The following is a 23,910-nucleotide window of genomic DNA, read 5'->3' on the forward strand; positions in this document are numbered from 1 at the left end:
GGGAAAAAGAGGACCCTAACCTTGGTGGGTGCCTTGTTACATTTCAAAAACTACTTCTTGTCATACAGATAAAACAAAGTTTGTTTTTCCTCTGCATAAACTCAACAAACTAACATACACGGTCACTCAAACTACAAAGGCAAAGTTGGGATAAACTATGGGCCAAATGATGCTGTCAAGTGCCCTTACTTGAGGACCAGAACTGTTTATCTTGAAAACATGCATGTGATGACAATATGCAATGATCAGAGGGGTTCTGTCTGCTTGTCGCTATAACAGAGTAAGATTTTTTCTACATGTCTTTGCAATTCTTAAGCTGATTTCTTGTGGTGCACATCACATTCCAGTTTAATACTTATTCAATAATGTGGTATATGAAGAAATCTATTTGGTCTTGGTTCCCTGCGCACTGTTCCTAGCACAGAGCTCCTACAACACTTGTTATCTCCTTAGTAATAGAAGTATCTTGTGTCATTCATAACGGAGCCCCCTTGTGAGCACCCCTTAACTTATGCTAAATACTTGTGTTGGGGTGGGGGCCCTAAATACAGTCAGGATGGGGAATGGTCATCAGAAACGAGAATTAGAGGGTTAGAACTTGCAGCCCCACCCACCAATCTCCAGGAGAGTGTGCTGGAGGATAAAAAAGATCTATATATCCTTTTAGATATAGAGGTCTGTAAAAACTCTTGAAAAGGAGACGTGAGGAGCCTCCAGGTCTGTAAACATGCCTGGAGGGGGGCACACCTCAGTTCCATGAGGACAAATCTCCTGCACTGGGGACCCTACTGCACCTCCCCTATGAGCCCCTAGAGCGACTATAGGACATCGGGATACGTTCTGGGTCCCCCTATGTACTTCATCTGCCTCTAAACATATTTCCCTGAGTTCTGTGAGCCACCCTGGCAAGACAATCCAGCAAGAGGAGGGGTCAGGGGATCTGCTCATTTACAGCCAGTCACTGTGAAGCACAGGTGACAACCTGGATTTGAGACTGGCATCTGAAAGGCACAGTCCTGTGGGATCTGGTGAAATCTTCAGATAGATAGAGACAGAATTAATTCCTTGGCAGTGTTGATGAATACACATACCAAATACGAGTGCGGAGTGGATCTGTAGGCGGGGAAGATTGTTGTATGTCCCCACCAGTCACCATCACACATGCCTGCAGGAGAAAAGCCTCATCACCTGTGTCACCACTATCTAGTGTGCAGGATTATGGGCCAGTGTGACCGGTTGGACAGCGTCAGAGACTCACTAGGCTGCACCCAGGAGATGGCAAACTCTAATGAACAAACCCCTCGGCAACTTCAACGATTAATAAGAAGGCAAGTGGGACCTGTGGGTTAACATAACTTTTGAGAGAGCAACTGTAGGGCATCAGGATACGTTCTGGGTCCTAGCTGCAATAAACATGGCTTAAGAAACAACATTTGTGATGCAATTGAGGAAATTGAGCATTAGGAATATGTCAGATTTTTAAAAATGTTTTATTTATTTTTGAGAGAGACAGAGAGAGAGACAGAGTGTGAGCGGGAGAGGGGCAGGGAGAGAGACACACACACACACAGAATCCGAAGCAGGCTCTGGCTCTGACCTGTCAGCACAGAGCTCAATGTGGGGCTTGAACTCATGAACTGTGAGATCATGACCTGAGCCAAAGTCAGACGCTTAACTGACTGACCCACCCAGGCGCCCCAAGAACATATTTGCCAGATTTAAAAAATGTGTTGTCTGATGGCTATTGGGACTATGAACCTGTTGAAAATATATCCTCCATGAGTTCTTCTGCATTAAGTGTAATGTCTAAGTAACGTACCGGTATGTGTGAGGACAGATCATACAAAAATGGCTATGAAATGATAAGTAATGGTGGAAGACTGGGGAAGCTTCATTTTGCTTCATTACACAGTGTTTTCCTGTTTGGTGTATGGTTGCATATCGCCAGAAGAAATGATAAAATGTGGCTTGGTCTGTTCAGACTGCTGTAAGAAATTTTCACAGACGGGGTAGCTTATACACAACATAATTAATTCTCACAGTCTTGGAGACTGGATGTTGGAGACCACGGTGCCAGCATGGTGGGGCCAGGGCTCTCCTTGGGGTGCTGACGTTCTCTGTGTCCTCAACATGGTGGAAGGGGCCATGGGTCTCTCTGCAGCCTCCCATAGAGCACTGATCCCATTCAGGAGGGCTCCACCCTCATGACTTAAGCACCTCCCCAAAGCCTCACCCCCTAAGACCATCACCTTTCTGTGATGTAGGATTTCAGCATATGAAATTTGGGGGAACACAAGGATTCAAACCCATAGCAGTACCATTGTGTCGGTAATTTTATCTTTTCAGAAGGAAGAAATCAAAAGGGTAACAGGGTACTTGTGGATTTGGCCTAGCGTGTAAGAAACTGGAAGTCGCCTCTCCACCCTAACAAGGAAAAAGCTGAACAAACTAACAAACTCTTCTTCGATTCCAAAAATAACTGCGATCACAGGGAAAACTGCTGTGCCCCGGTTGAGACCAGCAGATACAGAGATCACAATATACTGAAGCAGAAATGCACATGTGGAATCAGTGGGAGCCCGTGCAGGGGTAGGGAGACTGAAATGTACTTGCCCAATTGCTGGAGTCTCAGTGGAAACGAGCCTGAGAGAGAAAACTTCCTGGGGAACCCAGCCCTGTGGAGAGCTCCCACACACTTGTAGAGTTCTACCTGATTCTCGCAGTGAGTATCCCGTGATGTTCTGTGATCTTCTGCGACAGGAGAAGATCCTGTGCTCCAACAGCAGAAAGGAAAAGAAACCATTTTCTTCTTCTTTTTCTTTGAATGTTACCTGTTTTCTTTGTTTGTTTGTTTGTTTGCTTTTTTAAGTAAGCCCTGTGTCCCAGGTGGGGCTTGAGCTCATGAGCCTGAGATCGAGAGCCACGTGCTCTACTGACGAAGCCAGTCAGATTCCCCCAAAGAAACCATTTTCAAATATGCCAAAGCATGGTTCTCTGCAAAGTCTGCTTGCAGAAAAAACTGTTTGTTTTGATTTGAGGCAAATTAATGCTCTGAGACTGAATTTGTCTTTATTTAACAGAGGTTCACGGTGGGAATTTCACAAGCTAGTGACATACGAGGTAATCTCTTAATAAGCCAAGGAAGAAAATAACATATCCAAATCAATAGTCAATTAATCACACTATTGTAGCAGGCAGAAGGAGATGAAAGGAGTAACGTCCACATGTAGTGGAGGCAAAACTTGTTCTGAGTTAGTACTATGGAGAGACGGCAAACCCATAGCTGATGTCCAGCCGCCAGAGCAAAGGGAAGTCCCCTGTTCCTAGAACATGTTGCTAGGGAACGATGATGCCAGTGTTGATGGGCTAGTGGATCTCCTTCCAGGGCCACTGTGGTCTTCCCCACTGCTGTAAAAGAGTGGCCTTTACTATGGCAGGAGCTAATGCCCTAAGGTCTTTGGAGAGCTATTCAGATGAGCAGTTAGCCTTGCCCAACCCAGCACTCTGGGATGGTCTTCACCAACTCTCAGGAGTTTTGGTCTAAATGGCCCTTAGCCATATTTGCTCCTTCCTATGTTTTTATTGCAAAGTCCCGGCAGGAACCCTCAACATCTGGGCTACTGAGTTATTATTGGTGAGAACAGATGAGTTGATGAGGTCTTGATGCAAGTAACCTCATTCTTTTGTCAAAACACATTACTTCTAAAGGCAGATTCATTTTCGTCATCAACGAATGGCTCTAAATCATACCAAACCAATATGCACACTATTTGAGCAGAGCCTAAGTTGCTCAGGATTTACCAGAGCCTAGGTGAACAGAGGGAAGGGAAATATACCTACCTCCAGGCCACTCGATCCACCCTGTCCCAACCAAGGTGTGGGGGGACACTGACAAGGCACAGTGCAGAAGCACAAACTCACTATAAGACTTGAGACCTCTATTTTATGTCAGTAAATTCATTCCATAAAAGAAAATAAATCTTTGGGGCACTTGGGTGGCTCAGTTGTTAAGCCTCTGACTTCGGCTCAGGTCAGTATCTCATGGCTTGTGAGTTCGAGCCCCACGTCAGGCTCTGGGCTGACAGCTCAGAGCCTGGAGACTGCTTCTACGCTCTCTCTGCTCGTTTCATGCTCATGCTGTGTCTCTCTGTTTCTCAAAAATAAATAAACATTAAAAATTTTTTTTAAATAATAAAATAAATCTTTAACCTACAAACAAAACCTCTTAATCTCAGAAACTGTGAAGATCCACTCATAAGGAACTCAAAGGTTAAAGAGGAAATTTCTGTGCCAAACAAATCATAACACTGTTCCAGGCATAAAACAAGACAAAACCAAACAGACCCCTAATCACAGACGACGTAACAGTCTCCTTCTCCCCACACTAACGCCGTTCCTGTCTACACCAGTCCCATTCACAGAGTACTTCACACATAGACCTCAAGACAATATCACAAGGCGTGATGAATGTAAAAGTCTGCAGAGACCAAGCAAGCCTTCGAACCAGGCTCACACTAGACAGGGATGTGGAAGTGGGAGACTAGGAATAATGTTGTTGTTGTTGTTGTTGTTGAGACAGAGAGAGACAGAGCATGAGCAGGGGAGGGGCAGAGAGAGAGGGACACACAGAATCCGAAGCAGGCTCCAGGCTCTGAGCTGTCAGCACAGAGCCCGACGCGGGACCCAAACTCACAAACCGCGAGATCATGACCTGAGCCGAAGTTGGACACTTAACCGACTGAGCCACCCAGGCTCCCCAGGAGGTTAGGAATTTAAAACAATTGTGATTAAGATGCTAAGGGCTGTACTGGATAAATTAGACACCATGCAAGAACAGACGGGTTATGTAAACTGAGATGGAAATTCCAAACAAACAACCCTCCCACCCCCACCCCAAAAAACAAATACTAGAGATCAAAAGTGTAACCGAAATGAAGAATGCTCTGGTGGGCCTATCAGTAGACTACACGTAGCTAAGCAAAGAATCTGATTTGAAGATATCCCAGAAAAACCTCTAAAACTGGGAAAAAACAAACAGAAAAGCTTGGAAGAGAAACAGATGACACAGCTGTAGGACAACCACAGAAGCTGTCAATTACCAGTTCCAGGAATAATAGAACAAAGAGATACAGGACAGAAGAAACTGAATCAAGAATTTCAATTGAATCCAAATTGGCTTCAGTCTTGAAACTGAACCAGTCTCTTTTTGGAATGCTTTCCAAAACAGAACGTAGCACCCTAAAATGGCTTCACTGATGCTCTCTCCTCAGTATTTAAAGAAGAAATTGTACCAATTCTCTACAATCTCTTCAGAGGGAGAGGCAGAGGGAATAAGCCCCAACTCCTAAGAGGCTAGCATTGCCCCAGTACCCAAACCAAACAAAGCCGTGACAACGAAGAAAACTATAGACCCAGTCTCTCATGAAGACAGATGCAAAAATCCTCACCGGGATGCCACCACACACCTGTTAGAGTGAGGAACGGGAATGCTGAAGACAGCACATGCCGGTGAGGATGGGGGACAGCGTGAACTCTCATTCCTTGCTGGTGACAACAGCACAGCCACTTTGCAAGACGCTTGGGCGGTTTCTTTCAGAACTAAAGTTACTCTTACCATACAACCTGGCAACTGTGCTCCTTCGTATTTACCCAATGGAGTTGAGAACAGGACCACTCGGGGCGCCTGGGTGGCTCAGTCGGTTGAGCTTCCGACTTCGGCTCAGGTCATGATCTCGCAGTCTGTGAGTTCGGGCCCTGCCTGGGGCTCTGTGCTGACAGCTCAGAGCCTGGAGCTGCTTCGGATTCTGTGTCTCCCTCCCTCTCTGCCCCTCCCCCGTTCATGCTCTGTCTCTCTCTGTCTCAAAAATAAATAAACATTAAAGAAAATTAAAAAAAAGAAAGAAAGAAAACAGGGCCACTCAAATATCTGCCAGTAATGGTTCCTAGCAACTTACTCAAAATTGCTAAAACTTGGAAGCAACCAAGATGTCTCCTTAGTGGGTGAATGGATCACATTGATATGTGCAGACAAGGATATTATCTAGTTCTGAAAAGCAATGAACTATCATGCCATGAAAAGACATGGAGGGATCTTAAAGGGCATATTAAGTGCGTAAGTGAAAACAGACATCTGAAGAGGCTTCATACTGGGGGCGCCTGGGTGGCTGAGTTGATTGAGAGTCTGATTTCAGCTCAGGTCATGATCTCACAGTTCGTGGGTTCAAGCCCCACTGTCAGGCTCTGTGCTGACAGCTCGGAGCCTGGAGCCTGCTTCAGATTCGGTGTCTCACTCTCTCTCTCTGCCCCTCCCCTGTTCACGCATGCGCACCCTCTCTTTCTTTCCCTCTCTCTCTCTCTCTCTCTAAAAAATAAATTTAAAAAAACATTAAAAATAATTAAAGAGGATTCATACTGTAGGATTCCAGCTATAAGGCATTCTGAAAAGGGCAAAATTATTGAGAGAATAAAGGATCAGTGGTTCCTGGGCAATGCGTGAGCAAGAGAGGGATGCATAGAAGGAATCAGAATTTTTAGGGCAAGAAAATATTCTATGTGATACTGTGTTATATATTACGAGTTGTTCGGACTCTAATGTACACACCAAGAGTGAACCCTCATATGCACCATGGACTCTGGGTGATAATGATAATCAAAGATAACAAATGTATCACTCTGGTGGGGGACCTTGATAATGGAGGAGGAAAGGCACTGCATGTGTGGGGGCAGGGGATACGCGGGAGATGCCTACCCTGCTCCTAATTTTCCTATAAACCTAGAAGCGCTCTAAATAAATTAAAGCTTTTTTTGAAGTTAGTCATGTTTTTAAGTAATCTCTACACTCAGTGTGAGGCTCAAATACAGAAACCTGAAATCTAGTCACGTGCTCTTCCAACTGAGCCAGCCAGGCACCAGTAAATGTACAGTTATGCGTTTGCATTTACTTATTTTAAGAGAAAGAGCACGTGAGCAGGGGAGAGGGACAGAGGGAGAGAATCTTAAGCAGGCTCCACCCCGAGCACGGAGCCGGACGCAAGCCTCAGTCTCACGACAGTGAGGTCATGACTGGAGCCGAAATCAAGAGTCAGACAGTTAACTGACTGAGCCACCCAGGTGCCCCTAAAGTTTTTAAATTAAAAACAAAAACAAAAACAAGTAACATGAAACAAAACATTGAAGTGAGAGTTAGTAGCCCTGGATTTTACTTCCCATCCTGCAAGTCACTTCCGCTTCTTGGGCCCTAATTTAATTATCTCCAAAGGAAGGAAGTGGGCCTTGTGTTTTGTAAGGCTTTTTTGCATTCCCCCTTTCTGTGGTAATACTAATTGTTTCTACTTTAAAGCTACAAAGGGCTATCTCAATCTTTGTAGGATTTGTCTACTACATCAAATAAAATGGAATAACATACACATTAATAATGGCTACTTAAAAAGACAAGAAAGTTTTACGTTTTAAATATCTTTTAAACAATTTAATTCAGGCATAACTGTCCTCAACTGCTCATATCTAGAACGTATGTTTTGTCTTTTTCATGGTTACAGTATTAAAAGCTTCCTTCTGTCCTTTTGAGTTTATCCTCCTCACCATGTGATATTACTCATAACATGACATATTCTACCCATTATAATGGCATTTCCAAGTATGTTCCCCAAACGGAGAAGGCTATCATTTTATGGTCATTCTTCACTCATCTACCCCCATCCACTTAGGAGTTTAAATTTGATCCCAGACGTGATGTCGTTACTCACCTAATCCCTTCAGAATGTGTTTCTAAGATGGAAATGCTCTTGTATGACTCCAAAAACTTTATTACACACAATCAAAATACTTGAACGTATGATATATCATTTTAAGTGCTGGGGTTTGTCAGTTGTGCTCCTTATTTAATGCAGATTGGTTCCAATGAGGATGGAAAATTTAGCCTTAGGCAAGTATTAGGTAAATCTGCAAGGCTTCTAACCTATATGTACCACTGACCATTTGTTAGCTTTTATTGTTCACTTGATAAAGTGCTCGGCCTTTTGTCTATTCGAATTTGCTACAGTGTAAATGAGGCTTCTTGACTCCATGCCCAGACTCCTCCCGTATTTTGTATTTTGACTCTAAGAGCTTTGCTCAACATCATGCAACATGAGGGAAACCCACCTATACCACGGTGAGATACTGCTACACGTGTACCAACTGGGTTCACATTTAAAAAGACTGACCGTACCCACTCCTAGCAGAGATACCAGAGAAATGGAACTCTCATCCACTGCTAGTGGGAATACAAGAGGAAGAATCATTTTAGATGACAATCTGGGGTCCCTTAGAGGCCCTACATTCACCCACACGCTGACTCCAGGATTAACACAACAGAGAGGACACTGTCAGTACGAAGCTGTATCCAATTTCTGCAGCATTTTTACTTGCAGCAGCTGAACCTGGAAACAAATATCCATTAACAGGAATAAATAAGTAAATAGCGTCGTATCGATAGGACACTCTTCTCAGCGATATAAAAATGAACTGCTCGTACAGGCACCACTGATGAATTCCAAAATAAGTGCCACGTGAGGGCACCCAAGGAAATGGACTAAAGACTTTAAGACTTCAATCATACAAATTCTAGAAAATGCAAACTCATCTATGATAATGACAAGTCAATGGCTGCCTCGAGGATGCATTATCAGGGAACACAAATAAATATGGGGGTGTGGGAAGGTTTATGGTCATGATCGATGGCTTCATGGGTTACATGAATGTCAAAACATCAAACTGCATAAATTAATGATGGAAACTGCATGTCATTTGCACCTTACTGAAGCTTTAACAATATGGTTCACATTAAAAGTCTGGATTGCCATGAACTACTGGGACCTCATGAAAATAAAAAGCTTCTGCACAGTGAAGGAAACAGTCAGCAAAACTGAAAGGCAACTGACAGAACGGGAGAAGATATTTGGAAATGACATATCAGATAAAGGGTTAGTATCCAAAATCTACAAAGAACTTATCAAACTCAACACCCAAAAAACAAGTAATCCAGTGAAGAAATGGGCTAAAGACATGAATAGACACTTCTCCAAGGAAGACATCCAGATGGCCAACTGACACATGAAAAAATGCTCAACATCACTCATCATCAGGGAAATACAAAGCAAAACCACCATGAGATACCACCTCACACCTGTCAGAATGGCTAACATTAACAACTCAGGCAACGACAGATGTTGGCGAGGATGCAGAGAGAGAGGATCTCTTTTGCGCTGCTGGTGGGAATGCAAACGGGTGCAGCCACTCTGGAAAACAGTATGGAGGTTCCTCAAAAAACTAAAAATAGAACTACTCTACGACCCAGCAATTGCCCTACTAGGCAATTTATTCACGGGATACAGGTGTGCTGTTTCGAAGGGGCACATACACCCATGGTTTATAGCATCACTATCAACAATAGCCAAAGTATGGAAAGAGCCCAAATGTCCATCGACGGATGAGTGGATAAAGAGGATGTGGTGTATATATACAATGGAGTATTACTTGGCAATCAAAAGGAATGAAATCTTGCCATTTGCAACTACGTGGATGAAACTGGAGGTATTATGGTAAGTGAAATTAGTCGGAGAAAGACAAAAATCATATGAGTTCACTCATATGAGAACTTTAAGAGACAAAACACATGAACATAAGGGAAAGGAAACAAAAATAATATAAAAACAAGGAGGGGGGCAAAACAGAAGAGACTCCTAAATATGGAGGACAAACTGAGGGTTGCTGGAGAGGTTGTGGGAGGGGGGATGGGCTAGATGGGTAAGGGGCACTAAGGAATCTACTCCTGAAATCATTGTTGCACTATGTGCTAACTAATTTGGATGTAAGTTTTTAAAAATAAAAATAAAATTTAAAAAAAACAAAATAAAGTAGACGAAAGAAAAGAAAAAAAAGTCTGGATTGCCTACACTTCAGATGTCAAGTTGGGCCACCATACTGACTCCACCATGTGTGTCCTCATCAGAAGACATAGGTGTCAGTGGCAGGAAAATTAGGTGAGCAATGAAGGTGTTTCCGTGTCATTCAACAAAGACACTGGCTGGGTCAAAAAGGCCTCACTGTTGAACTAAGAGCTCTCTCCTGTCTCTGTCCTCATTTTGCTGCCATCTATAACAGACTTTGGTGAACAGCCCAGAGGGGACACAGGAATCCACAAAACCTTGAGATTATTTTTTCTGACAGGCCCTCAGCTACACAAGACAGACCCTTCTGGAGGTCCTGAGATTTTCTGTACCTGCTCAACCTTCAAGGTCACAGTGCCTAAATACTGTGGATGCCCTTTTCAGAGAGGATCACTGCAGTTTGTTGGTCTCCTGCACTCTCTATTAATCCAATTTGTGTCACAGTGATCATGCCCACGGCCCTTATAGTCTTAAAACCAGTGATGCTACCTACAGAATTCAGGACATCAAGGCCTGTGGCTGTGCTGCCAGGCCTGGGGAATAGATTTCCTTCAAGAGCACCGGGCACTCACTATACCATCAATATCCCTTGTGAACAAGACAACAACTTTATGTTGCTTAGAAGCCCTGCACGTTGTCCTAACAGCCAACAACTGCCACTCTTCGGATTGAAACTCTGACCCTACAAAATATCCTGGCATCCAACCATAAATTAGGATCACAGAGCCTTTCAGCCTTCCCTTAAAGTCTTCAAGCAGCCATACAAACTAAACTCTGACTGGAGAGCTATCTTCTGCCGTCACACTGTCCCTTCTAAGGCACACGAATCTGTTCACATGCTCATGCTAACAAACACAGTTAACTTCCTACACGCACACAGTGAATGGAATCCCCACGATTAACAGTGACTTAAACAGTAAGACCTTTATTATGGTACAAACAAGAGCAATGGGAGGGTGACTGCTGGGTTGGTGACTTGGGAGGCTGGGATTTCCATCTCTAGAGTCACGAGGACAATAACAGCCCTGAGACATGCAGTCCACCTTTTCAATGCACCAACAGTCCTCTAGGCCAAAACTGGGTGAGATCCATGCCCTACCTCCTCAGAGAGGAAAAGTGGGGAAGGAGCAATACTGGGGCTGTTCATGGTCATCTGGGACCTGCCCTGACACAGGGAAGGAGCAAGTACTCGGGCTGTTCATGGTCATCTGGGACCTGCCCTGACACTGGAGCATGGCCCTGGGCAAGTTAACAAAGTGCACTGCAGCTGCCACATCCCTGGGGTTTCTGTGGATGTTTAGATGTATGAGGTTCAACCCAGGCAAATGGCACCTTCCGAAAGGCTCTCCTCCAGCGCTGTCACACTGAACACCTAAATGCTGTATACCTGCACATTTCAGGTAGGTCTCCCATTTGAAATTTGTCATCTCCGATGAGGTAAGTCCTTTGGCTGAAGGCTTTCTCACAGTCACGGCATTTCTAAGGCCCTTCTTCAGTGTGAGTTCTCTGGAGTGCACCGAGGCTCGACTTCAGTCAGCCCCTTCTCCCATCGGCCACAACCCGGGCCTTCATCTGAAGGGACACTGTGGTGTTTTAGGAGCTTGGACACGGACGTAAATATTTCCCACCTTCAAAACTCATAAAGCCTTTTTTCTGGTGTGAATATTTGAACGGTCACGGAAATGGAAGACACGGGTAAACGTTTCCCAAATTCACCGTACTCCTCAAGCCCTTACCCGGTGTGCACTTTCCGGTGCTTAATGAGGCTGGAGCTATGGCTAAAGGACTTCCCACATTCGCTGCACTCATAAGGCCTTTCTCCAGTGTGAACTCTCCTGTGTTTAATGAGGCTGGAGTTCTGAGTAAAGGATTTTCCACATTCAGCGCACTCGTAAGGCCTCGATCCAGTGTGTACTCTCTGGTGTTTTAGGAGACTGGAACTGTAAGTAAAGAATTTCCCACATTCGCTGCACTCATAAGGCCTCTCTCCAGTGTGAACTCTCCGATGTTGAAGAAGCGCAGAGCTCTGGCTAAAGGATTTCTCACATTCGCTGCACTTATAAGGCCTTTCTCCGCTGTGGACTCTTCGGTGTTCGATGAGGCTGGAATTCTGAGTAAAGGATTTTCCGCATTCGCTGCACTCGTAGGGCCTTGATCCTGAGTGAACTCTCTGGTGTTTTATGAGGCTGGAGTGGTAGGTAAAGAACTTCCCGCATTCGCTGCACTCATAAGGCCTCTCTCCAGTGTGCACACTCCGGTGTTGAAGGAGCGCAGAGCTCTCGCTGAAGGACTTCCCGCACTCGCTGCACTCGTACGGCCGTTCTCCGGTGTGAATTCTCCGATGTTTAATGAGGTTGGACTTGTTGCTAAATAATTTCCCACATTCGTCACACTCGTGAGGCCTTGCTCCAGTGTGAACCCTCCGGTGTTGAATGAGGCTGGAGCTTTGCCTAAAGGACTTCCCACATTGCCCACACTCATAAGGCTTTTCCCCAGTGTGCACTCTCCAGTGGTCACTGAGGCTGTAGCTTTTGCTAAAAGATTTCCCACATTCGCTGCACATGAAGCATCTGTCTCTGCTGAGGTGTCTCTGGTGACGAACAAGGGTGTGTCTGCAAGTGAGGTCCTTGGCGCCCTCTCCCGAGGTGCACGGAGTTCTCCTTCCGTGAGAGGCCGCCCCGCACTCAGCTCTCCTGTCTGACTTCTCCCTGGTGTGTGTGGCCCGATCCTGGAGGAAATTCGAGCTCGCCAACGAGTCCCTCACAACCTCGCCACAGGAAAAGGGCTTCCCGGACACACAGAATGTGTAGTCCTTCCAAGAAGAGGCTCCGCCCCTGTTGCTCCCGAAGCATTTCTCTCCAGTGCGCTGCTGCTGGTGCCCCAGGTCTGTGTCGAAATACACCTGTGTGTCACACGCCCCCATCTTGTGCACTTTCTGTCCACCAGGGGTCGCGTGGTGCTCGGTCGAATGTAAAAGTTCCCTCAAGTCCGGGACACACACCTCACGAGGGGGGGCCTTCTGGGAGGACACAGCCGCCTTGGAAGTCCTGCCCCGTGACACTCCTTGTACAGAAACGCTCTGCTCGGGTGCCTCCTCGTCCCCTGCTCCGTGCCAGCAGCCTGAAAGCAGGAAATGCTGGTGAAGCGCGGGCTGACTTTGACGGGAGGGAGGCTAGTACACGAGCTACAAATGTGTGGCCAACAAACCCGGGAACCCATGCACGGGCCTGTCTGCGGGACCACAGAGTCGGCTGAGGTTGAGGATGGGGCTGCTCAGCAGTAGTGGGGTACAAAGAACACTGAATAAGAGAGGCCTTCTGAGATGAAGGCCAAGCATGTGGCGGGACAGAGAGGAGCCAAAAGGTCTACAATTCAGTCCTCTGCAAACAACTTTCCAAAGGAACTTATCGTGATGACACCAATGCCGTGCAGAAGGGTGTGTCAAGGCTCAAGGAAACAGGACTGTGACAGGGCAGGTGGTGTTGAGGGGCGGCTTAAGAACACGGCCACACCTCATGACAGAATACACAGCGGCCACTGTGCAGAGTGCTGCAGGTGGAGTGGTGAGAAAAACCGGTGCCATATGGAGCCCAGAGCTGTGACGCTCACCCCGGGCTGGAAGTTAGAGTAGAACTGACAAGTAACAGGGATGACATTCGGCAAAGCGCCATAAAAGGGCAAGGAAGGACAGATATGAAGTACGGCCACTGGCTTCAAAGTACTAGTCAAAGAGAATAGGCTTTGGGGGCATCTGAACCCAACACTGACGTCGTCTTCCTGCAGGTGCCACTCTGCAGGGCCTGGCTGCCTCTGAGCCATCCTGTGGGTGGGTCACCGGACCTCCTGTGAACCACCACAGGCTCCCCCATCCAGCCCCACTCCCACCACGAGCAAGGATATGGCACCTTCGTGATACAGGTACTAAGGAGAAGGAGCGGACAGATGAGTGGCCACCAGCAGCCTAGAACAGCCCAGCGCATGACAGCCTATGGGAAAGAGAACTAAAGAGTCCCCGGACAACTCTGGAAGGGGGTCTCGTGAGAACAGCCCATGGTCCGTGGAAGCAGTAACTCTGGCGGAGAAAGCAATTGCGGGCACAGGCAGGCACGGCGAAGCGTCAGCTAGAGAAGGCAGCTGACCTGGAGCATGCAGATGCCTTGCACGTGGACGAAGTCACCCAGGCAGGAAGAGGGTAGTGAAGCGGGTGTCCGTTAGGTCCACCGCAAGACTCCACCCTCTTCCCTGCACGTCAGCAGGAAAGCCGGTCCCACTCCAGGAAGGAGGGCAGTGCGCAGACCCCAGCCTTACCTACTACAGCACCCACCCATGGAACTGGGGATGGAAGCAGTGCTCGTGGTCCCAAAGTAAAGACAGACTGCTGCTGGGGACATGGGGAGGGCAGAGACTAGCCCAGGGCACAGGGGTGGGTTTGAGGGTCTTACCCAAGGAGGTTATATGTGCCAAGGTCTCCAGCATCACATCCTGGTACAGACATCTCTGAGCCTCGTCCAGGAGACCCCATTCCTCCCCGGAGAAGTACACGGCCACGTCTTCAAAGGTCACCCTGCCCTGGCATGATGGGGACAGATGAAACCACAAAAAGCCCCTTTCCCAAGATCCACAATCCCTTCCCCCACCCACCCCTAATCCATGCCCATCCTCCCCCATTCTCCCAACTCAGAGGAGAAACCAGGCCCCAGTGCTGGGAGCCAAGGCGCTCTTCCCCCACTCATGGGCCCACTGATCACAGGGTTCTGCCGACACAAGAGGCTCGTGGACAAGTACTATCCAAGTTGTGGACCTGGCACAGAGGATCCACCCACTCATACCAAGCTATTCTTCTGTGGTGGCCACGGTCACATAAGTCTCAATACCAGGTCCCCAGGCCATCAGGCACATTCCCTCCCTAACTACACACAATCCTGGAAACTGGATCTCACAACCACATGCCTATGGTCAACACCGCCTCACTGTCCCACGCTGTAGAAAGGTCTCCGGCCTCCCCATATGTGACTTGTATTGTAATCACTTCCTCTTCACCCCACTGGTGAGGGCGGGCGTCCCATCTTAGGGCAGTGGGATGACTAAACACACGGCACCCGACCCCGTACAGAGGAGACGGACAGCACTTTATTACCCACAGGTATTCACCGCCTGGGAGAGGAGGATACTGCACCCAGACGGGCCCAGAGCGTGGTTGTTGTGTTCTGAAAGAGCGAACACGGGGCGCCCGGGTGGCTCAGTCAGGTGAGCGGCCGACTTCGGCTCAGGTCATGATCTCGCGGTCCCTGAGTTCGAGCCCCATGTCGGGCTCTGTGCTGACAGCTCAGAGTCTGGAGCCTGTTTCAGGTTCTGTGTCTCCCTCTCTCTGACCCTCCCCTGTTCATGCTCTGTCCCTCCCTGTCTCAAAAATAAATAAAAAACGTTAAAAAAAATTAAAAAAAGAAAAAAGAGCGAACAGCCAGGAGCCAGAGGATGCAGGCTTCATTGGACAGAGAGGGTGGGGTGTCTCCTGCACTGTCAGAGGACGTTATCCGCCCATCTGAGTCACTCCACGGGCTGGCAGGGAACTGAAACCCACACAAAGGGCTAAGCAGCACACGCACCTTCGAGGAGAAGGCTGTGTGGCCCGGAAACCTCACCGGCAGCACAAGAGGGAGGAGGAGAACTTCCACTCAGGCCAAGTGAGTCCCTCCTCCTTTCAGCACACACAGAGATAGGGCATCACAGGGGTCTTCGCTCTAGGCCTCACACCACAGTGAGCACCAGCTTCCAGAGTGTGCTCGGTAGAGACAAACAGGATCCAACGCCACTCTAGACCTGCCGTGGTTTCCACTAGTGGTGGCAGCCCCAAGATCCTTCTGTGCAGGCCACCCTGCCTCAGACCGGCAGGACCTAGTGTCCGTCACATGTGACCAGGTTGGCAGGTCACAGGCGACCTTACCCTCCAGCATGAACGAACACTTCCGCCTTGCCCCAGCTGCACCAAAGTCCTCACACATCCTGGCAGAGTTCGCAGAGTGGAGAAGCTCCACAGGCTCAGGCCTGACTGTCGTCCTCTTGCTCTTGTCACTCCTCAGCCTCTGCATCCCTCTCGCGTCTACTCTTCTGCCAGAAACGGTGGCCACCTGCCCGCGCATCCTGTCCCCACACACTCTCCCTTCATGGCCATTACATCCCTCATCTCTCAAGTCACACCATCACCCAAGTATCGAGCCCGAACTCCCTTTCTCCCCCCTTCTTCCTGGCACCATAATCGCTTTACCTGCATAACCAGAAGACTGCTCCTTGCAGATGTGACCCCCAGCTCACTCGCCTGGGCCCACACAGCAGCCACGATATTTTTAGAGGTCTCCCTTCTGAACCCCCCGCCCCCCAGATTTCCGGAGCTGTGTGTTGGCTGCCTACTTAATGCGTCCACTCAGTGCTCCCAAAACATCTCCTGCCCACACATCACTCAAACTACCAACTTCCTCATCTCCGTTGACAGCCTCATCCCCATGTCCATGTGAACAAAACCCTGGAAGTATCCCTGAATCCTCTGTTTCATCCCGTGACAGGGTGAAACATTAGAAAATAGAGTTGTCACTTAAAACACACATCCCGAGTCCAACGACCTGTAAGCCAGGGCCCTGGTCCAATAACCCTCACCGAGACTATGACAGTAGCCTCCTCCCTGAACTCGCAGTCTACACTTCATGCTATAGCGGGGTGGATCCCATGAGGCCCTTGGTAATGTCACGTCCCTGCTCACATCCAGGCTTCCCATTCCCACCGCAAGAGGCACCCAACTTCTCAGGCGGTCGTTCCGGTCCTGACTCCTGTGCCCCTGCTCCTTGTTCCCAACCGAAACAAAGGGACCGTTCGTTTCCTGAATAGTTCCGGCTGGGTGTTAACTCCAGCGTGTGCACACCTCGCTACCAGGTCCTGGGACAACCGTCCCCACACTGGGTGCCACAAACCGAAACACCTTCATGTAACTCCTGGCACGGGCCTGGGGTTTCTCCAGGGTCTCCAGACCCCAAACTTGCGGAATGGCACCTAAGAGTCCAGGGGACACAACAATCCAGGATAAGGGGGTCGGGGTCGGGGCCAATCAGGGACCGGGGCCCCGCCCACCTGTTCATGTAGGTTCCAAAAACGCCCCTGCAGCCCCGGGAAATGGGGGCGTGTCCAGTCTTGGACGCGGGAGGCCACGGCGGGTTCCAGGGATCAAGGCTCCCCGAACTCTTGCCGGCCCTGAAGACTACGACTCGACTCGGCTGGCAGTTCAGCCTCCGTGCCTCAGTGCTCTGCATCGCCTCTCACCACGTGTCCCTCCCCTGCAGCCGCCCCCTCCCGCACCCCGTCACGCCGGCGCTGAGACCCGGGGCCCCCGCCCGCGAGCGCCTTCCCGGCCCGGACACCGGACCTGGGCCGCAGGGACGCGAGCAGGCGCCCCGCGTTCGGGCCTCGAGGGTCTGGGTGGGGGAAGGCGGGGAGGGCCCTTGGGGCCGCGCGGTTACCTCAGCCGGGTCCCTGGGCGCGGCCACCGCCATCGGACTCTGTGGGTGGGCGGTGGTCACCCGGGCGGGCGGTCCCTGTCCCTCTCGGGTCGGGGTAGCTCGGGAGACGTGGCGACCCCAACCCCTAACGGTTCAGCAGGGTTGGCGCCTCCTCTCGCACCTTCTTAGTCCCGTTACGTCACTGTGGAAGCGGAACTCCGGAACCTGTCACCAGGTGAGCAAAACTAAGAGCGCCAACATGGCCGCCCTCAGCGACAGCCGGAAGTCCCGCCCCGCCGAACGGGCTACACGGGAAGTCTCCTGTATTGAAGCTCTCATTGGAGAGCGACGCTGCCGCTTAGGCTCTGGGCTTTCTGGGTAAAGTAGTCTCCACAATTCCGAGGCCGCGGATCAAAGGGCCTCTTAGGGAAAGAGCCACCAAGGTCTTTGCTTGGAGGGGCTAAGGGAAAAGGCATATTCTGGTCGGCTTCTCTTCTCCTTTGAGAGAATGTAATCGTATATCTGCATAGGGCTCTCTGCCGCTGATCACCTAAGTGTCTGGACACAATTTTCACACCCAGGGAAGCTCAGCCTGCTCCCGGAGGCCTAATACATCGTTGCTGATGTTTCGAGGGCTACAAGGAAAATAAACAAGTTGTTCCATGGAGTCTTTGAGATGAAAGATGTGTGCATGACCAGTGGAAGCTAATAAACATTATCCTATTTCAATTCACTGTCTCATAATGGTCCCACTGTTCGTTGTATTACCCCTGAACAATAGGCACGTGAGCAGACAGCCCCTAAGCTCTTGACCTGCCATGCATGGCCACAACAACCCATGACCATGGAGTTGCTCAGATCACTTTTACGAGACACTGCCATACATGGCTCAGTCTTACTCTTATGAAGGCCCTGGGGTGATGCGTTCCACACTCCCTCTCCATGTGCACATCACTCTTTTTGCCACATGTCTCACAACTGTGCTGCCACACTACAGCCCCATCCTACCCATTACCATAGTCATCTTCTTGGCCTCTCTACTTGTTACTCAGCATATGTGGCCCAGAAAATGCTTGGCAGTTTGAAAGAGGATCCCAGACTATTATGGTCCCCACTGACAGAGGCAGCCTTGAGTCCTGTTATGAAGGCCTCCCTCCATGTTCCTTGCTTCAACCTTATTACCAACAGTTAAATCAGAGTTCAGATACCCGTGGCTCTCCTCCAGTTGCACTGCACTCGATGTCAGCGCAGATCCCCACAGGGGGCTCAGGGCTCAATCTCATGAACCACGAGATCATGACCAGAGCTGAAATCAAGAGTCAGAAGCCCAAGTGAGCCATCCAGGCCCCCCTCTCGTTTTTGCTGCTTCTTAATTGCCTTAGTTCAAAATAATTCCATGTTGAGTGATTTTGTGGAGTGATGGGAAGAGGACCTCTAGTTCCACTGGTGGAGTCAGAGCTCCACAAAAGAACTACATAAATGGTGAAGAGAATGTCAAAGAGCCCTAGGGACCCTGAAAACAAAAAGCAGAGGGAAGACACTAGGATTTGGGGCAACTTTAGATTGGGCAACCCAGAAAGGGCTCTAAGAGGAGGGGATAATGCAGTGAATCTGGAATAAAGTTCAGGAGGGGCCATGTGGACAACAAATGAATAAAACATTCAAATCTTGACAGTGATTAGCGCCACAATGAGAGAAAACACAGGGCCTCTGGGGTATTTACATCCAAAAGGACACCTCATTTCTGCAATTATCATGGCCAAACAGTTTAATGGATGCACTTTCCAAAATTAACTAATTGCCTTAACCAGAGAAATGGATTGTCATGTACTGGTTTGGTGCAATTTCAAATCCAACTGCTTTTGACTAAGTGAAGTTGCCGCACCAGCCCTGGCTCGCCTGTGTACAAAGACCTAGTCATATTGAAATCAGGCTGTGCCTGCGCATAATTGTTACCTTAGAGTACGTGCAATGATACGTAGAGTTTTTGGAAATCCACGCATATTCCCAGAACCTCACTTGAATATTTAGTGCCCAAATTATAACCACCTTTCAGAATCAGAGCCCCATATACACCCGGCGGGACTCCGGTCCTCCTGACTGCACATGCTCTCGCTCGTCCTTGAGGTGGTACTTTTCACCTTGCAATAAAACTTTTTCTGTTGTTTACTCTGACTCACCCTTGAATTCTTTCTTGCCAGGAAGTCAAGAGCCCGGCACCAGCTGGTGCATGAGGTTTTAGGGCCCGAGAACTCTCCTAGTTTCCAATATGACACCCAGGGAGGGAGATTGCTAGCATTCCCAATAAAATAGACAGCAAGGGCAGTGAGGGGACCTGCTTCAGGTCACAGCCCTGGTGAAGGGCTCAGGTGGATTGCACACTGAGGTCTCTGATCTCTGCAGCTGTGCGCTTCTCTGCGGTTGCCTCCATGCAGATGACACAGGGACAGTGGGATTGGGAGAAACTGCACTTCATACTTCCACACTGTGTCCCATTGGACTCCTCACTGGGAACTTAGCATATGATCTCTGGCCTGGATTCAGGACTTTAGGTTGGGAGTGACCCTCCAGGGCCCTCAGACTTAACATAACGGTTAGAGGAAGATGAAGTTTCCAGGAAAAACCCTCCTCTATATTAGGACACTAAATACATGAGGGTAGGGTTGGGGGTCTAGTGGAAGATGGCCCTGGAAACCCTCCACTTGCCTGCCCTGATGTATCAGTGCCACTGCAGCCACAGGAACTAGTGGTCAGAGGGGCCAACCAGAACAGGTGGCACAGCCTGAGCAGAATCCAACCCAGGTCCTACAAAAGGATAGAGACTGGTTTCTTCTTCCTCACTCTCCTTTCCAGCTCACTCTCAAAGAGCATCCTCATTGGGTCACAATACAACAGGAGATGGGATGACTCAAAAATTTTGTCCCAAGCAGCCAGAAGGATGGATTTGCTCTTGGCTGAGATGTTGAGACTGAGTATAGAGGAGGTTTGGAGGAACTATCAGAACTTTAGAAAAATATATATTCCCTTTTATATATCTATTAGACCATGGGTTAAATTTCAATACAATTAAGAAATAGAGGGGGGCATCTGGGTGGCTCAGTCGGTTAAGCATTTGGCTTCATCTCAGGTCATGATCTCATGGTTCCTGGGTTCCAGCCCTGTAACAGTCTCAGTGCTGTCAGCACAGAACCTGCTTCGGATCTTCTGTGCCCCTCCTTAGTCTCCCACTGCTCGCTCTCTCTCTCTCTCCCTCAACTAAATAAATAACTTAAAAAAAAGTTTTAAAAAGAAATGGAGGGGCACTAGGAATTGATATGAGATATCAGATATCAAATCAGGAACTGATATCAGTTATTAATTAGTTGGGGAAAATTTTTTTTCATAAGAGTATGACAATATTTGGAGATCTCACTGAAAACATTAAAGGAAAATTTCAGCTCCCATCTTAGAGCTTAATATAAAGTAGAAACATTTTTAGCTCTTAGAACTAGTAAATAATGATTCAAATGTGAGGAAAAACAAATCTCCAATATAAATGTATTATAGTAGGTTTTTATAATCTTGAACTGGACAAATCATCAGTAAGTGTGAATAGGAATAGGGGCACCTGGGTGACTCAGTCAGTTGAGCTTCCAACTTTGGCTCAGGTCATGATCTCAAGGCTCATGAGTTTGGGCCTGAGTTGGGCTCTGTGCTGACAGCCCAGCCTGGAGCCTGCTTCGGATTCTGTGTCTCCCTCTCTCTCTGCCCCTCCCTGCTCATAGTCTTTCTCTCTCTCTCAAAAATAAACATTAAAATTTTTCTAAGTGTGAATAGGAAGACATAATAATAATTGGCACATTCAAATCCATAAAAGTAAAAATATGCTTAAAAGTGGAATATAACAAAACATAACAAAAACAAATTAAAAATAAAAATGTAAAAAAAATTATGTGTGAGATCACCTGGGTAGCTCAGTCATTTACACATCCCACTCTTGATTTCTGCCAAGGTCATTATCTCACCGCTTGTGAGATAGAGCCACTTGTTGGGTTCCTTGCGCTGACAGTGTGGAACCTGCTTGGGATTCTCTCTCCCTCTCTCTCTGCCCCTGCCCTGCTCATGCTCTCTCTCTCTCTCTCTCTCTCTCTCTCTCTCTCTCTCGGTCTCTCTCTCTCTCACTCTCTGTCAAAATAAATAAATAAAATGTATGTGTGAGAGGTCATAACAGACTGTGTTATCTCAGAGCTGTAACTAATCACATTGGTAAAACACCAAATAAGACTGGCAATGTATGTGGATGGTAAATCTTTTTTCTTTTTCTTTTTCTTTTTTTTTTTTTTTGAGAGAGAGAGAGTGAGCAAGAGTGTGAGCAGGGGAGAGGGGTAGAGGAAGAGAGAGAATCTTAAGCAGTCTCCACGCCCAGCATAGAGCCCAACTCAGGGCTGGATCCCACAATCCTAGGAATAACGAATGACCTGAGCTGAAATCAAGAGTCAGAGGCTTGGGGTGCCTGGGTGGCTCAGTCAGTTAAGTGTCTGACTCTTGATAGTAGCTCAGGTGGTGATCTTAAAGTTGTGGGATTGAGCCCAGTATCAGGCTGTGCACTGAGTGGAGCCTGATTGGGATTCTCTCTCTCTCTCTCTCTCTCTCTCTCTCTGTCCCTTCCCCCCACCCCCAATAAAGAAACAAACTTAAAAAAAAAAGTCAGAGGCTCAACCTGATGGGGTTTGGGGGTGATGGTGGGGCTCAGAGCCGATGGCCAAGAAAGAATTCTTGAAAATGTCCTTGGTGCAAAAAGGTGATTTTATTAAAACACGGGGACAGGACCCGTGGGCCAGAAGAGCTGCACTGGGACTGTGCAGAGTGCTTATATACTGTGGAGTTGGGGGAGGTAAAGCCAAGAGGGAGTTTCTTAAAGGTATTTCCATATGCTAAAGAGGATTTACAGATTGGGGGAAGCCCAGCTATTGTCAAGCTAAGATTGTTTTCCCCTCTAGCAAAGCATTATCATTAAGACAGTAGGGAGTTCCTAGAGATTAGGCCATTGATGAGAGATTTGTAAACTGATGAAGACTCTATCGGTTTAAGCGTTTGTTTTGTGTTCTTTCCTTTCTTCTTGGGCAGCCAGGAGGGCCTGAGGAATGTCACACATATCCCACCTGCGAGTGGGGGTGGGGTTGTGCTAGCTTGTACTTGGCCTTCAGCTTGCCTTATGGTCCCTCATCAAACCGACCAAGCCATCCAGGTGTGCCCTGTGAATGGTAATGCTTAGAGGAAAAATAATGATAAACACATGAAAAATGTCTAAGAAATGCTAACTAGAGTTAAAATAACATTGTATGTTTTATTTTTTTTCCTTTTTTTAAAAAAAATTTTTAACGTTTATTTATTTTTGAGACAGAGAGAGACAGAGCATGAACGGGGGAGGGTCAGAGAAAGAGGGAGACACAGAATCTGAAACAGGCTCCAGGCTCTGAGCTGTTAGCACAGAGCCTGACGCGGGGCTCGAACTCACGGACCGCGAGATCATGACCTGAGCCGACGTTGGACGCTCAACCGACTGAGCCACCCAGGCACCCCAGACTCGGTAACATTTTAAACATGTTTTTCCAGGATATTAAATTTAGAAATAATTGAAACAAAGCACTAGGGGTTTCTTGAACTTATATTTCAATTATTTTCAGTATATTATATGTAATAAATAACCAAAATAAAGAGACTGTGTCTTTTGATAAGTAACCATGGGAACAGAATTGTAAATATGGCAGAACATATCCCGCTAGCAATGACCTTCCATATACCGTGCATATTGACTAGTAAGATTTTTAAAACAAATGGAACCAATAATCAATCCAGCAAACAGGTTAGATAAAGGCAAGTCAATGGATATTTCACTGAATATTTTTTTTAAAGAGTTGATGTTTTTTAAAGTTTATTTCTTTATTTTGAGAGAAAGAGAGAGAGAGAGAGCAAGCAGGGGAGGGGCAGAGAGAGAGAGGGAGAGAATCTCAAGCAGGCTCTGTGCTTTCAGTGCAGAGCCCCACTCAGGGCTCCATCCTGAGAACTGTGAGATCATGACCTGAGCCGAGATCAAGAGTTGTAGTCTTAACTGACTGAGCCAGCCAGGAGCCCCAATTTTACTGAATATTTACAAATATTTATAAATTTATAACTGAGGGTGAAATGTGTCTTGTGGATCCTTACGAATTTAGAAGTGTCCATTCCCTTGGGTTGGAAGGTTGAAGGGAGGGGTGGGTGAGTATACCAGAGGGAACTGTTAAGAAAAGAGACAAGGAGCCCCAAATAGAGTCACTTGTCCTAAGCCCGTGTCATCAAACTAACACTTAATACCTAACTCAATTTTGGCTTCAACCTCTCCCAGGTGTGGAATCTTAAGCTGGTCAATCTGGAATTACCTGGTCGGCACTAGTGAGGTAATCTGCCTGATAGAGCTCTACTGTCCCCCAAAGCAAGGTCACCTTGCCTGAAACAATCTACTTTTTGTTAGTAACTTC

At 47.7% G+C, this 23,910-nt stretch overlaps 1 protein-coding gene across 5 annotated transcripts; it reads right to left on the bottom strand.

The window, feature by feature from the left end:
* Window positions 1-10,827: 10,827 nt before the first annotated feature.
* On the bottom strand, window positions 10,828-17,704 carry LOC122208945 (zinc finger protein 154-like). Of its 5 annotated transcripts, XR_006197381.1 has the most exons (4): window positions 17,435-17,704; window positions 14,372-14,498; window positions 11,145-13,049; window positions 10,828-11,089 (listed from the first exon to the last, which is right to left on the bottom strand). XR_006197381.1 is itself a non-coding variant. In XM_042920402.1 (3 exons), exons 2-3 carry the CDS (start codon window positions 14,403-14,405, stop codon window positions 11,662-11,664), a joined length of 1,422 nt encoding a protein of 473 aa, XP_042776336.1. In that variant the 5' UTR covers window positions 14,406-14,493; window positions 17,435-17,704; the 3' UTR covers window positions 10,828-11,661. The 5 variants fall into 5 exon arrangements, 4 of the variants coding, with proteins under 4 accessions (XP_042776336.1, XP_042776335.1, XP_042776338.1 ...); XM_042920402.1 differs by having other exon boundaries at window positions 10,828-13,049; window positions 14,372-14,493; XM_042920401.1 differs by having other exon boundaries at window positions 10,828-13,049.
* Window positions 17,705-23,910: the final 6,206 nt, after the last annotated feature.

The sequence above is a fragment of the Panthera leo genome, chromosome E2 (assembly GCF_018350215.1).
Source record: "Panthera leo isolate Ple1 chromosome E2, P.leo_Ple1_pat1.1, whole genome shotgun sequence".
Classification (NCBI taxonomy): domain Eukaryota; kingdom Metazoa; phylum Chordata; class Mammalia; order Carnivora; family Felidae; genus Panthera; species Panthera leo.

Coding starts and splice junctions, on each gene's coding strand:
- LOC122208945 (XM_042920401.1), bottom strand. CDS start 17,467: ATGGCGGTGGCCGCGCCCAGGGACCCGGCTGAG. Junction 14,499..17,434: donor CGCCCAGGGACCCGGCTGAG/GTAACCGCGCGG, acceptor CCATCATGCCAG/GGCAGGGTGACCTTTGAAGA. Junction 13,050..14,371: donor GGCACATATAACCTCCTTGG/GTAAGACCCTCA, acceptor TCCTGCTTTCAG/GCTGCTGGCACGGAGCAGGG.